The sequence below is a fragment of the Macrobrachium rosenbergii genome, chromosome 1 (genome assembly GCF_040412425.1).
Source record: "Macrobrachium rosenbergii isolate ZJJX-2024 chromosome 1, ASM4041242v1, whole genome shotgun sequence".
NCBI classification, from domain to species: Eukaryota; Metazoa; Arthropoda; class Malacostraca; order Decapoda; family Palaemonidae; genus Macrobrachium; species Macrobrachium rosenbergii.
The window spans coordinates 33,361,176-33,377,775 of record NC_089741.1 but is presented as its reverse complement, the minus strand read 5'-3'; the positions used below and the strand labels follow the sequence as shown (position 1 = coordinate 33,377,775).

The following is a 16,600-nucleotide window of genomic DNA, read 5'->3' as shown; positions in this document are numbered from 1 at the left end:
ATACAGGTATGACAAAGATAACAGTATAGAAAGCGATAGCAGCTGTCGTAACTAAAGATTTCATAATAATAATAATAATAATAATAGTAATATAATAATAATAATAATAATAATAATAATAATAATAAACAATAATAATAATAATAATAATACAAACTGTACGGCCTCGACGAAGTAATCCATACATCACTGGAATAATATTCCCTCTCTCTCTCTCTCTCTCTCTCTCTCTCTCTCTCTCTCTCTCTCTCTCTCTCTCTCTCTCAAGAAAGTGGACGGGGTGGACCTCTCTCTCACTCTGTCTCTCTCTATCGCCCTCACTCTCTCTCAAGAAAGTAGAGTAGGTGGTGGGCCTCTCTCTCTCTCTCTCTCTCTCTCTCTCTCTCTCTCAAGAAAGTGGACGAGGAGTGAACACTCGGCTTCCCCATCTTTAAAGTGTCCTCTCCGGGCGAAAGTTGTGTACGTGTGTGTTAGTGGTGGCGGGGTGTAGAAGGGGGGAGGACCCCTCCCAAATTAGCTCCGAAAGGTCGTTGTATTCAGCCATTTGGTGGACTTGTTAGGGGAACGAGGGTAATAATGAGCGTGGCTTATGTCTGTCTGTCTCTGTGGTTGGGAGAATGAATGCGTGTGAATTTACTAATGTACGTGTTTGTGTGTATGTATGTATGTGTGCATGTATTTTTTTAATATTTATGCATATTTATTTGTAATATCTTATAATATATATTTTGTAGATGTTATAAAATATATATAAATATATATACTGCACTACACACACAATATACAATATATATATATTGCATGACGGCCCTTAATGGAGTTTGTTAATATGAAATATAAGGAATCCTTTTTCTATTTTTTCGTTGTCACCTTTTATTTCTGTAATTTGCTCTCTCCCTCATTTCTGTTTTGGAATATTCCCCTCCTTCTCTTTACTTCGCTTTTTTTATGAGTTGGAAATCATTCACGTTTACTTCCCTGTTATATTTCTGTTATATTTACTGGAAAGTCGATGGCTGGAATTGAGTTCTCTGATTTACCCGTTTGGAAGTGGCTTCCTAAATTTACCATTCTGAAATTGAGTTCCTGAATTCACCTATTGGGAATGAATTCCTGGATTTACCTGCTCTAATTGTCTTCCTGGATTTACCTGCTGGAATTGTCTTCCTGGATTTACCTGCTGGAATTGTCTTCCTGGATTTACCTGCTGGAATTGTCTTCCTGGGTTTACCTGCTGGAATTGTCTTCCTGGGTTTACCTGCTGGAATTGACTTCCTGGATTTACCTGCTGGAATTGTCTTCCTGGATGTACCAGCTGCAATTAACCTCCTGGATTTGCCTGCTGGAATTGACCTGGATTTACCTGCTGGAATTGACTACTTTGATTTACCTTGCTGGAATTGGCTTCCTGGATTTACTGGATTTACTCGCTAGAATTGACCTCGTGGATTTACCTGCTGGAATTGGCTTCCTGGATTTACTTGCTGGAATTGACCTTCTGGATTTACCTGCTGGAACTGACTACTTTGATTTACCCTACTGGAATTGCCTTCATGAATTTACCTGCCGGAATGGACTTCCTGGATTTATCCTGATGGAATTGACTTCCAGGATTTACCCAGCTGGAATTGAATTCCTGGATTTACCCAGCTTTTGATTTGCCTGCTGAAATTGATTTCCTAAATCTACCATTCTGGAATTAACTTCCTGGATTTACCTGCTGGAATTGACTTCCTGGATTTACCTGCTGGAACTGACTTCTGAATGTTGCAATTTGACGAAATGCCAAAACTGCAGGACTTCAGTTGGTCAGTGTATCGTAACCCTACCTGTAATTAACACACAGGTACAGGCAGATAGGTAGACAGATAGCAGGTGCGCCAACTGGTAAGGTGATCCTTTAGCAGACCCTAAATTTCAATGGACTTCAAAAGTTATGGAGTCGGGAGATCGCAGATAAGGGTCAGCCGTAATTATGTATGAAATAGCCGCAGTAGCCACCCACTGCAGCCGTTTATAGCCGTTTCTCGAGGGTCCCAGGAATCCTCCGGACTTTTTACGATAGGGTTTGATGAGTAGTTTGAGGTAAACTGGTCAGCAAGTATGCAGGAGGGAGGGAAGTTTTATTCTGTGTAATCAGACCATCAGATCTAGTAGTTTCGCGTCAGGAGTTTTGAAGTAAGAAGAAGAAGAAGAAGAAGTAGTTGTTTCATGTCCGATGCTCCGTATATGTGACCTCCCTCCAGGAATGGCTCCGGGCGAGGATTGGTCGTCATGCTCATTTGTTCCTCTCTCTCTCTCCCTCTCTCTCTCTCTCTCTCTCTCTCTCTCTCTCTCTCTCTCTCTCTTTGTAATAAGATTTTGATGCTTGTCCAACACGCATGATCGCTAGGTCAGACTTTTAAGATCACGAGAACATAATTCCAGGAAATTTCTCTCTCTCTCTCTCTCTCTCTCTCTCTCTCTCTCTCTCTCTCTCTCTCTCTCTCTCTCTCTCTCTCTGTATGACCCTGTCTTCGATCTCGGGACGAGGAAGAAATGATATTGGTGCTTTTCTTTAAAATCCCAGTGTATCTCTGTTAACCAAAGCAGTGAATTAGTTACATGGGGAGTTTGGTTGCAGTTGTTGTTGGGGACGAGAGAGAGAGAGAGAGAGAGAGAGAGAGAGAGAGAGAGAGAGAGAGAGAGAGAGAGAGAGAAGAAGAAGAAGAAGAAGAAGAATGATGACAGAAATAACAGAGCCGTTCAGATATTTTCATGAGACATATTACTCATCTCTCTCTCTCTCTCTCTCTCTCTCTCTCTCTCTCTCTCTCTCTCTCTCTCTCTCTCTCTCTCTCTCTCTCTCCAGACCTTGTTGGTGCGAAAGTTTCTGCCTACTGTGAAGTCTTCTTCATGAGTCAAGTTGATGATAAGGAAAGATGCTGACTCGTCGAAATATTGAGCTGACTCTTAGGTCTAGATGGGTTGAGTGTTGCTTTTCACTGTAGGTATTTGCAGCAGTGAAATAGCTTACAGATTATCACAGCGCCTTTAGGAATAACTGACCATGGTTCCCAATATAAAAATGCATTGCCTTTTAGTAAATTCTTATCATGTATGTTGCTGTTAGGCTTTTTTTCTTATTTTTTTTACATTGGACTATCAAGCGAACATAGACCAGTTCTATATTTGTGAAAGGGTCTTTGTTTAATGTCGAGAAAACTCAACGGACTGCATATATATACATATATATAAATATATATATATTATATATATATATATATATATATATATATATATATATATATATATATATATATATATATATATATATATATATATATATATATATATATATATATCATATTGCATAAGTTGTCTGTGCAACAATTTCCTTGCGGTGCTAAGTGTCAGACCAGCTTAGTAAAAATATTAAAAATTTTCACATCGTTCAAGATCTTTGCAAAGCCATCTTCAGAAGCTGAATTTTATCCATTTTAATTTTAGCGATTCTTTTATCATTCGTCCTCATTCATCTCATTTATTCATTCTTTCTGGCACTGATTTTGTCCCATTTACTCCAGTGAACTCTTGCTGCTTAGTCACTCCCATGAACTGTTGCCCAAGTCACTCCGGTTAACTCTTGCCTTTCTCATGCCATTTCTTTTAACTCTTGTCTTTTTCTTGCCTTTCTCATGCCATTTCTTTTAACTCTTGTCTTTTTCTTGCCTTTCTCATGCCATTTCTTTTAACTCTTGTCTTTTTCTTGCCTTTCTCATGCCATTTCTTTTAACTCTTGTCTTTTCTTGCCTTTCTCATGCCATTTCTTTTAACTCTTGTCTTTTTCTTGCCTTTCTCATGCCATTTCTTTTAACTCTTGTCTTTTTCTTGCCTTACTTTTAACTGCCATTTCTTTAACTCTTGCCTTTCTGATGCCTTTTCTTTTAACTCTTGTCTTTCTCTTGCCTTTCTCATGCCATTTCTTTCAACTCTTGTCTTTCTCATGCCTTTCTCATGCCATTTCTTTCAACTCTTGTCTTTCTCATGCCTTTCATCCATTTCTTCTATGCTATTTCTTTCAACTCTTGTCTTTCTTTTAACTTTGTCTTTCTCATGCCATTTCTTTTAACTCTTGTCTTTCTCATATGCATTTCTTTTAACTCTTGTTTTTCTCATGCCTTTTCTTGTAATTCTTGTCTTTCTCTTGCCTTTCTCATGCCATTTCTTCTAACTCTTGTCTTTCTCATGCCATTTCTTTTAACTCTTTGTCTTTCTCATGCCATTTCTTTTAACTCTTGTCTTCCTCATGCCATTTCTTCTAATTCTTTTCTTTCTCTGACTTTCTTATGCTATTTCTTTTAACTCTTGTCTTTCTCATGCTCATGCCATTTCTTCTAATTCTTTTCTTTCTCTTGCCTTTCTTATGCTATTTCTTTTAACTCTTGTCTTTCTCATGCCATTTCTTTTAACTCTTGTCTTTCTCATGCCATTTCTTTTAACTCTTGTTTTTCTCATGCCTTTTCTTGTAATTCTTGTCTTTCTCTTGCCTTTCTCATGCCATTTCTTTCAACTCTTGTCTTTCTCATGCCTTTCTCATGCCATTTCTTCTAACTCTTGTCTTTCTCATGCCTTTCTCATGCCATTTCTTTTAACTCTTGTCTTTCTCATGCCATTTCTTTTAACTCTTGTTTTTCTCATGCCTTTTCTTGTAATTCTTGTCTTTCTCTTGCCTTTCTCATGCCATTTCTTCTAACTCTTGTCTTTCTCATGCCTTTCTCATGCCATTTCTTTTAACTCTTGTCTTCCTCATGCCATTTCTTCTAATTCTTTTCTTTCTCTTGACTTTCTTATGCTATTTCTTTTAACTCTTGTCTTCCTCATGCCATTTCTTCTAATTCTTTTCTTTCTCTTGCCTTTCTTATGCTATTTCTTTTAACTCTTGTCTTTCTCATGCCATTTCTTTTAACTCTTGTCTTTCTCATGCCATTTCTTTTAACTCTTGTTTTTCTCATGCCTTTTCTTGTAATTCTTGTCTTTCTCTTGCCTTTCTCATGCCATTTCTTCTAACTCTTGTCTTTCTCATGCCTTTCTCATGCCATTTCTTTTAACTCTTGTCTTCCTCATGCCATTTCTTCTAATTCTTTTCTTTCTCTTGACTTTCTTATGCTATTTCTTTTAACTCTTGTCTTCCTCATGCCATTTCTTCTAATTCTTTTCTTTCTCTTGCCTTTCTTATGCTATTTCTTTTAACTCTTGTCTTTCTCATGCCATTTCTTTTAACTCTTGTCTTTTTCTTGCCTTTCTCATGCCATTTCTTTTAACTCTTGTCTTTTTCTTGCCTTTGTCATGCCATTTCTTTTAACCTGTGTCTTTCTCTTGCCTTTCTCATGCCACTTCTTTTTATTTCCAGACCACAAACTCAAGGGCGTGGACCCCAACCCCCGTCTGAGCCTAGTGGAGGAGAGACGCCAGCAGAGACCACTGCCTCCGGATCCCATCACACATCCAGACGTTATCCTCAGAGCGGGTGCTGGGTGAGTCTCCTTCGGCCTCAGTGCTTTCATTTGCTTTCGGATTAATCAGACAGAAAAATGCAATTTTCTGGTGGGCTCTTCAGCAAGAAAATTTGGGATCTCTGGTGGGCATTTCTGGAAGTTTTAAGACATTTTTGGCGTCTGCTGAACGTTGCAGGAAGAGTTGAATGATTGATGGGCATTTCAGGAAGACTGCTTGGGGTCTGGTGGGCATTTTAGGAAGTTCAAGACATTTTTGGGGTCTGCTGAACGTTGCAGGAAGAGTTGAATGATTGATGGGCATTTCAGGAAGACTGCTTGGGGTCTGGTGGACATTTCAGGAAGTTTTTGGGAAGACATTTTAGGGGGTCTGATGGTATTTCAGGAAGACTGTTTTGGATGTTGGTAGACATTTCAGGATAAGGTTTTTGGATCTGGTGGGCCTTTCAGGAAGACTTAGAGGGGGTGGGGGCCTGGTAAGCTTTTCAGGAAGCTTTAGGAAGACAATTTTAGGGGTTTGGTGACTTTCTAGGAAGACTTTTGGAGTCTGGTAAGCTTTTCAGGAAGACATTTTGGCTGTCTAGCTGCCGTTTCAGGAAGACTGTTCTGAGGGTCTGGGGGCCATTTCAAGAAGACTGTTCTGAGGGTCTGGGGGCCATTTCAAGAAGACTGTTCTGAGGGTCTGGGGGCCATTTCAAGAAGACTGTTCTGAGGGTCTGGGGCCATTTCAAGAAGACTGTTCTGAGGGTCTGGGGCCATTTCAAGAAGACTGTTCTGAGGGTCTGGGGCCATTTCAAGAAGACTGTTCTGAGGGTCTGGGGGCCATTTCAAGAAGACTGTTCTGAGGGTCTGGGGGCCATTTCAGGAAGTTTTGATAAGACAATTTTGAGGAAGAAAGTATTGGCTCTCTCTCTCTCTCTCTCTCTCTCTCTCTCTCTCTCTCTCTCTCTCTCTCTCTCTCTCTCTCTCTCTCTCTCTCTCTCAAATTAAGCTCACAGTACAGTGCCACATATATCGTGTACTGAACATTTTATAGTTCTAAGGAAACTCTCTCTCTCTCTCTCTCTCTCTCTCTCTCTCTCTCTCTCTAATTAAGCTCACAGTACAGTGCCACATATATTATGTGTACTGAACATTTTATAGTTCTCTCTCTCTCTCTCTCTCTCTCTCTCTCTCTCTCTCTCTCTCTCTCTCTCTCTCTCTCTCTCTCTCTCCCCGCTTCCTCAGTTTCTCCTACGCCCGTAGGCGTGATCAGCGGACCGTGACGTCTAAAACAGGTATTGTACGTTACGGTTCAATTAGCCTCTATCAGACGGGAGTTAGTTCCCCAATTGTGATTGTCGGTTACCATTACGTATTGACTGAGCTACCCTAGTGCTTATCTCCATCTTATTTGGGAAGGTTTCCTTTCCTGTTCTTCTTAAAACAGCTTTCTCCTCAAAGAAAGTTTCATCAGAGAGAGAGAGAGAGAGAGAGTTTCCTTAGGACTAAAAAATTTTCAGTACACAAGATATATATGGGTGACTGTATCATGTATTATGAGCTTAATTTGAGAGAGAGAGAGAGAGAGAGAGAGAGAGAGAGAGAGAGAGAGAGAGAGAGAGAGAGAGAGAGAGAGAGAGAGAGCTTTTTCTCTGTTTGCCAAACTTTGCAATTGTGTTTTCGCAAAGAATCGTGATGTTTAGTTCACAAGCACTCAGGCAAAGGTCTGCGCTATGCATATTCACATTTTAATTAGACGTATAGACTTATATAAGTGTAAATATATACCACTAGCACAAATGTAAAACTCGAATTTGCAAAGGAAATATCGTCTCCCCGTCATGTCTGAATTATTTTGGCTTTCTCAGGCATTGGAAAGAGGATGATTACCACCCTCAATCCGGCCCCTTGTCGATGAATATCCAATATGGAGAGCGGTTGGGAAAGCTGATGTGGGTTTATGCATATTAAAAGTTATGCTTGAAATTCAGGTTTGCTGTGATATATGGGCAGGAGAGGACTTTGTTCTTTGTGAAAGTAGTTTCAAGTCAAGATTATAATGTGGGTTTTTTCCTTTATAACATTATAGGGTGTGTTTTTGCTTCGCTTCCTTAATCTGGTTTGTGGATGATGGCCGAGAGAGATATGTGATGGTTGATGAAAATGCCCTTTTATTTGAGAGAGAGAGAGAGAGAGAGAGAGAGAGAGAGAGAGCATTAAACGTGTTTTTATGTAACAATAAAGAAATCTGGTCGAATGAAAGTGGCTGGAAGAGAACAAACTGAGCAACAATTTCATGCTTAATCTCTCTCTCTCTCTCTCTCTCTCTCTCTCTCTCTCTCTCTCTCTCTCTCTCTCTCTCTGGAAACGAAGTGTTCCTCTGTTCACCTGAGCAGTGACTATGTACCTTGATTGATAGTCGATTGTTGTGGGTCGCAGCTGGGGGTTGTATGAAGAAAATAGAGAGTAACGAACTGTAATGATCAGCAGTCAGTCAAAATGTATACCAACTTATCAGTTACGAGAGAGAGAGAGAGAGAGAGAGAGAGAGAGAGAGAGAGAGAGAGAGAATAAAACACTTTGTGTGTGAGAGAAAGATAAAGAGAGAATGTCAAAAACTATGTGAGAGAGAGAGAGAGAAAATGTCAAAAACTGTGTGTGTGTGTGTGTGTGTGAGAGAGAGAGAGAGAGAGAGAGAGAGAGAGAGAGAGAGAGAGAGAGAGAGAGAGAGAGAGAGAGAGAGAGAGAGAGAGAGTGAGTGAGAGAGAGAGAGAGAGAGAGAGATAGAGAGAGATTCCTGTTACAAAGGAAACATACTTACAGAAAATACAAAGTAAGGAATTATAAATGACATCCCTCTATATGAGAGAAAGAGAGAGAGAGAGAGAGAGAGAGAGAGAGTCGTTAGCTAGGCGGGCCCACGAAATACTATTGATCCCCCTCCCTTCGATCGAGGAGGGGACTGGCTGGTCCTACCTACCTACCCACCCAAACACACACTATCCATTGTGTGGTAATGCAGACGGCATTTTGGCATTTCATCAGAAATTCAGGATCATGCACGACTGACGGACGAGATGCCCGGGCACTGGGTATTTTTCTGAGATATCACGCCGGTGAATTGAGAGAGAGAGAGAGAGAGAGAGAGAGAGAGAGAGAGAGAGAGAGAGAGAGAGAGAGAGTGAGAGGGTGGGGTGTTATCTTATGTATTTCTGATAGATGGTTTCACCCCGGTGGGAGTGAAGAATTGAAGACTAACCTCGCTGATGGCACGATCTCTCTCTCTCTCTCTCTCTCTCTCTCTCTCTCTCTCTCTCTCTCTCTCTCTCTCTCTCTCCTATAGAGGGATGTCATTTACAATTCCTTACTTTGTTGTTTTTTTGCAAGTATGTTTCCTTTTAACAGGAATCTCTCTCTCTCTCTCTCTCTCTCTCTCTCTCTCTCTCTCTCTCTCTCTCTCTGCACCTATCTTCACGGCACTTCAGTAGTAAAATAAATAGATATACTTTGAATTATATATGGAGCTGTGCTCAGTAGAATGGAATATAAGGTTTAAGCCAAAGACCATTCCAAGCTGGGACCTAGGAGGTCATTCAGCGCTGCAAAGGACATTGAGAGTAAAGAAGGCTTAAAAGGTGTAACAGGAGGAAAACCTCGCAGTTGCATTTTGAAACAATTGTTAGGAGAGGGCTGAGGAAAGTAAGATGGAAGAAAGAGAATATGAACGGAGGTACAGCAAAAGGAATGAAAGGGGTTGCAGCTAGGCGCCTAAGTAAGGGACGCTGCGAAGAACACCCAATCAGAATTCAAGAAGAAGAAATAATAATAATAATAATAATAATAATAATAATAACCACCCAGTCGAATAGGATGACTGTGATAGACAAATAATAATAATAATAATAATAATAATAATAATAATAATAATAATAAAATAATAATAATAATAATAAACCACCCAGTCGAATAGGGTGACTGTGATAGACAAAATAATAATAATAATAATAATAATAATAATAATAATAATAATAATATAATAATAATAATAATAAATAACATTATTAATAATACCAAAATGAGGAGGAGGAGGAGGAGGAGGAGGAGGAAGAATAGGATGACACAGGAAGGAGAGAAGTAGGAGGAGGCAGGCAAGAGGGTGAGAAGGGCGTGCCATCGAACATCTCCCTAGGATCCCCCATCGAGGAAAGAGGACACATTTCCTGGTTAGGATTTGGCGTAGGGGACGCCCGTTTGTAGCGGTGGGAATCCTGAACAAGGAACGATGGCGTTCATGAGCCCAAATTATATTTTACGTTCGCGTCAAGTGAAGTGTGGTTTGTTTTGATGGGATAACGAGTGCATTTCTTTCTCTCGCTGGGAGGCACAGTCTTGGTATTGTGAGAGTAATTTCACGAGGGGTTATTTACAAGGGTAATTTTGGCGTTGCGGTTATTAGTTGGACTTGTAACGGAGGAGGTTATTGTGTGTACCCAAGCGGTGATTCGTCGGATAACGAGTCGGTTTCTTTAGCGTCGCCTAAATGTTATTATTATTATTATTATTATTATTATTATTATTATTATTATTATTATTATTATTCAGAAGATGGCCCCTATTCATATGGAGCATGCCCACAGATTATTATTATTAATATTATTATTATATTATTATTATTCAGAAGATGAACCCTGTTCATGTGGAACTATTATTATTATTAATTATTATTATTATTATTATTATTATTATTATTATTATTATTATTATTATTATTATTATTCAGAAGATGAAACCTATTCATCAGGAACAAGCCCACCACAGGGCCATTGATTTGGAATTCAAGCTTCCGAAGAATATGGTGTTCATTTGTTATTATTATTATTTATTATTATTATTATTATTATTATTATTATTATTATTATTATTATTATTATTATTATTATTATTCAGAAGATGAAGAACCCTATTCATATACAACAAGCCCACCACAGGGACCATTGACTTAAAATTCAATCTCCCAAAGAATTTTGATTGTGTTCATTATGAAGAAGTAAGAGGGGGTAAAGAGAAATAGAGAGAGAAGAGTTCTCACTTATTAAAAAAGAAAAGATAAATAAATTAATAAATTCATAAATAGATAAAAATGTATTAAAATGCAAGGCGAATAGTATTTTGTGGTTCCAACTGCACGACATCCTGAGTATATTTATGTCTTCGTAATTATTTATACTATATATAAGTGATCTAATAATCATACATATGCATAGTCGATTTATGAAGAGGGACACGTATCGTTCACGTCAGATTCTGTAGGTAGTACAATACCATCCATATTCATTGAACGCAGGGGGATAGCGCCGTCAGTTCACCTCATGCGGTGCACTGTAGGAATTACTTAAGGTTCTTTGCAGCATGTCTTCCTTAGGCCACTAGCTGCAACCCCTTTCGTTCCTTTTACTGTTCCTCCTTTCATATTCCTTTCCTTCCATCTGACTTTCCTGAACCCACTCCTAACAATTGATTCATGGTGCAACTGCTTTGAGATTTTCCTCCTGTTACACCTTTCAGATCTTTTACTGTCAATTTGCGTTTCACCGCTGAATGACCTCATAGGTCCCAGTGCATGCTCTTTGGCCTATGTTCTATAATCAATTCAATTCAGTTCAGTTCAATCCATTCCATATTCATTGGCCCTGAAGCGATTGTATTGGAGACAAATCCCAGGATTTACAACTTCCCGTTTAGCTCAATGCTCCGTTACGCCTGTCGGAAGGGGCGAGGTCGGATCGATAAAATTTTGATCCCGACTTGGGTGCAGTTGCTCTCAGGTTCCAACTTCTTTTAGACTTGTATGGCCTAGTGAATAGCGCCCTTGCTTTCCACCTGAGAGACCTGGGTTCGATCCCGACGTGAGTCAGAAATTTATTTCTGTTCCACACGTGATTGTGTGTTAATGAATTCTATCTTATTCACTCAGAAGGGATAATTCGAATGAAATGCTTTCTATTGGGTCATTGCTGAGTCGGGAAGTTGGGGAAAACTCGCTGGTATGCAAGCAGTTAGCTTGCCCAGGTAATTCCTTGGGTGCAGTTGCTCTCAGGTTCCAACTTCTTTTAGACTTGTATGGCCCAGTGGATAACGCCCTTGCTTACCACCTGAGAGACCTGGGTTCGATCCCGAAGTGAGTCAGAAATTTATTTCTGTTCCACACGTGATTGTGTGTTGATGATTTCTATCTTATTCACTCAGAAGGGATAATTTGAATGAAATGTTGTCTATTGGGTCATTGCTGAGTCGGGAAGTTGGGGAAAACTCGCTGGTATGCAAGCAGTTAGCTTGCCCAGGTAATTCCTTGGGTGCAGTTGCTCTCAGGTTCCAACTTCTTTTAGACTTGTATGGCCCAGTGGATAACGCCCTTGCTTACCACCTGAGAGACCTGGGTTCGATCCCGAAGTGAGTCAGAAATTTATTTCTGTTCCACACGTGATTGTGTGTTGATGATTTCTATCTTATTCACTCAGAAGGGATAATTTGAATGAAATGTTGTCTATTGGGTCATTGCTGAGTCGGGAAGTTGGGGAAAACTCGCTGGTATGCAAGCAGTTAGCTTGCCCAGGTAATTCCTTGGTGCAGTTGCTCTCAGGTTCCAACTTCTTTTAGACTTGTATGGCCCAGTGGATAACGCCCTTGCTTACCACCTGAGAGACCTGGGTTCGATCCCGAGTGAGTCAGAAATTTATTTCTGTTCCACACGTGATTGTGTGTTGATGATTTCTATCTTATTCACTCAGAAGGATAATTTGAATGAAATGTTGTCTATTGGGTCATTGCTGAGTCGGGAAGTTGGGGAAAACTCGCTGGTATGCAAGCAGTTAGCTTGCCCAGGTAATTCCTTGGGTGCAGTTGCTCTCAGGTTCCAACTTCTTTTAGACTTGTATGGCCCAGTGGATAACGCCCTTGCTTACCACCTGAGAGACCTGGGTTCGATCCCGAAGTGAGTCAGAAATTTATTTCTGTTCCACACGTGATTGTGTGTTGATGATTTCTATCTTATTCACTCAGAAGGGATAATTTGAATGAAATGTTGTCTATTGGGTCATTGCTGAGTCGGGAAGTTGGGGAAAACTCGCTGGTATGCAAGCAGTTAGCTTGCCCAGGTAATTCCTTGGGTGCAGTTGCTCTCAGGTTCCAACTTCTTTTAGACTTGTATGGCCCAGTGGATAACGCCCTTGCTTACCACCTGAGAGACCTGGGTTCGATCCCGAAGTGAGTCAGAAATTTATTTCTGTTCCACACGTGATTGTGTGTTGATGATTTCTATCTTATTCACTCAGAAGGGATAATTTGAATGAAATGTTGTCTATTGGGTCATTGCTGAGTCGGGAAGTTGGGGAAAACTCGCTGGTATGCAAGCAGTTAGCTTGCCCAGGTAATTCCTTGGGTGCAGTTGCTCTCAGGTTCCAACTTCTTTTAGACTTGTATGGCCCAGTGGATAACGCCCTTGCTTACCACCTGAGAGACCTGGGTTCGATCCCGAAGTGAGTCAGAAATTTATATATATATATATATATATATATATATATATATATATATATATATATATATATATATATATATATATATATATATATATTGTATATTACTTCTTTTCCTTGTTGAGACTTAAAATAGCAGGAGGCTGGCTGGTAAGTGTAGTGGGTTTTTTTTCTTCTAACCTATAAACAGACAGACGCCTTCATTGTTCTGCCTTCAGCCAAGCCATCACCACTCTGTGCCTCCTCCGTTGCTTGTTTTTTGTTTTTTTTTTTCTTATTCGTCATCGACATTTTTTTTTACACGATACCCCAATCACCAACCATCGTATAGCATGGATTTTCTCTCCTCGAAGAATATTTACTGACAGTTTAAACTTTGTCATTTGTAAGAATGGTTTCGTCTTTGCAATGTGCTAGAATATATATATATATATATATATATATATATATATATATATATATATATATATATATATATATATATATTTATTACTGACAAGACCTCATGGATATTGTATAGGTATCTAGCGGAGATATTTATTCAATAAAATTTATTTTTATTGAATAAATATCTCCATAGATACCATCCACTTTCAGTGAGGTTCTGTCAGTAATTGCATTAATGCACAGATAATTGCGTAAGTGATAAAGTTAATATATATAATATATATATATATATATATATATATATATATATATATATATATATATATACATACAGTATATATATATATATAATTTATATTTGTAACTGCAACTTGGTCTTAAGCTTGGATTTCTGTTTTAGGAATTTTTTTCTCAGAATTTCACGTCCGGAAAATACCAAAACGATTAATGAGACTGATTACCCTCCTAAGAGGATTCCAGACTAACGACAGGAATGGGATTCAAAGGAATTCACTTGCAACTTCAAGGAGATAGGAATAGGATTTAAAGGAGCTCGCTCGCAACTTCAAGGAATAAAGTTGTATAGGAACTCGGTCGCAGTTGTAAATGTTGATATGATGCAACTCCGCCACGAACAGTCAACCTGACCGTGTTAGCAATTTTGGGAGCCTGACCCCACTGGGTCCTAGTTGGAAGTAAACGACAACTCTGACGCTTCAGAGAAAGAGAGCCATCATCCTTAACAAGTTACAGGAACAAATGACTGAAGGACACAGGAGAATTCAAAAGCAAGAGGCCCAGAATAAGGGGGACGAGTTTTGTTTCGAGCAGAGGAGGAGGACCTGGCCAAAACAGCAGCGTCGAGTTCCACCGATGAAGTGGCCCTCCTCGAGACCTATTAAGTGGTAACTTGAAGTCGTTAAGGAATAGAAGAAGGAGGAGGAGGAGGAGAAGTTCGTCTTTGGTAATATCATTCACAGCGACGTCTCCCTCCTATTGTGTTGTCGAGGGGCAGCAAGAATGTCGCGTTTTGTGGCTTCGAGGGTACGACGAATTGGCCTGGCTTTTGTGTGTGTGTGTATGTGTGTGTGTGTGTGTGTTTTCAATTTTGGGAAGGAATAATGAAGTGTACTTTATTGAGGAGAATCGTTACAGTCGTGAATGCGTAGGAAAATATGTAGGACATTTTTAGTTTTAAAACTAAACTTGGTCCATAAAACCTAAATATGAAAATACATTTTTACATTTTAAAAATTAGATTAGGCCTTTAAAATGTACAGCTTTGAGAATTATAAAGGCGTTAACTGGCATTTTTTTTCATTGTAAATATAAATGGCATGAATTATCTTCAAGAATTCTTTCATAGTTTAATAACTTTTTTCCATTTATGAATCGAGGTAAACAAAAGAACCTCAAAATTAGCCCCCATAGGACACACACCTTTAAAAGAACCTCAAAATGAACCTTTATAGGACACCTACCTTTAAAAGAACCTCAAAATCAGCCCCATAGGACACATACCTTTAAAAGAACCTCAAAATTAGCCCCATAGGTCACCTACCTTTAAAAGAACCTCAAAATAAACCTCCATAGGACACCTACCTTTAAAAAAAACTCTAAATAAACCTCCACAGCACATCTACATTTAAAAGAACCTCAGAATAAACTCCACAGGACACCTACATTTAAAAGAACCCCAAAATTAGCCTCCATAGGACACTACATTTAAAAGAACCTCAAAATAAACCTCCTTGTGTTCTTGGCCCATGACACCAGCGCGTGCAATTGCATAATAATAATTGGGCAGATCCATTGGGGTCCCAGGCGAGTACACACACACACACACACACACACACACACACACACACACACACGCAGCTCAAAATTGACATGAACCTCCCACCAGCCACAAACATCTCTCTGTAACCCACATGAACCTCCCACATCCAACATCATCGCCCTCAAGTGATACTTGTAGTAGGAGTAACACGACACCTACACCTCCTTCTCCTCCTCCTTCTATTCTTCCTCCTTCTATTCTTCCTCCTTCTTCTTCTTCTATTTCTTCTCATCTTCCTCCCTCTTCTTCTTCTTCTCCCATTCGTCTTTTCCTCCTCCTCCTCCTCCTCCTCCTCCTCCTCCTCCTCCTCCTCCTCCTCCTCCTCCTCCTCCTCCTCCTCCTCCTTCCTTCTTCCTCCCATACATCTCATCACTTTTGTAATTCGCTTCTTATAATTCCTTTTAAGGTCGTTGGCATCGATCTCCTGTTTTTTTTTGGGGGTGAAGGGGGGCGGCGGGTAACACTACCACCGTAGTAGATTCACTCGAGTTGCAATATTAGTTGTTATTTTTATTGTCTTGTGTTATTTGGATGTATTTTTTTCTTTGTTCAAACATTCTTAAACTTTTTATTTTGTTTTATATATATATATATATATATATATATATATATATATATATATATATATATATATATATATATATATATATATATATATATATATATACATTATTTCGACTTTTATGTCGTATTTGGTTGCATATGTTTCATTGAACCCTTTCACTTTCGCAGAAGTTGATAATCATTGTGATATGTCATGCCTTGAGAGAGAGAGAGAGAGAGAGAGAGAGAGAGAGAGAGAGAGAGAGAGAGAGAGAGAGAGAGAGAGAGAATCACGAAAGAAAGCAAAGTGAAACGCCACATGCAGAGAGAGAGAGAGAGAGAGAGAGAGAGAGAGAGAGAGAGAGAGAGAGAGAGAGAGAGAGAGAGCATCAAACTACCACCACCAGCTGCTGGTGTGTTGCATCAACAGGACTCATCACGAGAGAGACAATGCATTTATAATGAGCCCAAGGCAGTGGAAATTAAGTGCGCATATAATAAAAAAAGGCTCTTCTTCTTCTTAATTTCTTTCCTTCTTTCTTGCTTTCCCAAGCAGATGGTAGGTCTCATCTCGGTGGCAGCCGTGCCAAAGCAAGGAGACATGTGGAAGATGCATCAAATTCCCCTTTCTGAAATTGCCCTGAGAGACGACTCTGGGTATCTGATAATCACGTAATTAGGCTGCGCTTGTTGAGTTTCACTTTTGCTTTCGCTCGTGATATTCTCTCTCTCTCTCTCTTCTCTCTCTCTCTCTCTCTCTCTCTCTCTCTCTCTCTCTCTCTCTCTCTCTCTCTCTGTCTCCACATAGCCTTTAGCCTGAA

At 39.5% G+C, this 16,600-nt stretch overlaps 1 protein-coding gene across 1 annotated transcript in view; it reads left to right on the top strand.

Annotated features, from left to right (window-relative positions):
* The window catches only part of LOC136847958 (breast cancer anti-estrogen resistance protein 3 homolog), a 485,533-nt gene that overhangs the window by 446,279 nt on the left and 22,654 nt on the right, over positions 1-16,600 (top strand). The window contains 1 exon segment of the mRNA XM_067120006.1: positions 5,393-5,516. Coding sequence (XP_066976107.1) covers positions 5,393-5,516 — 124 coding nt within the window.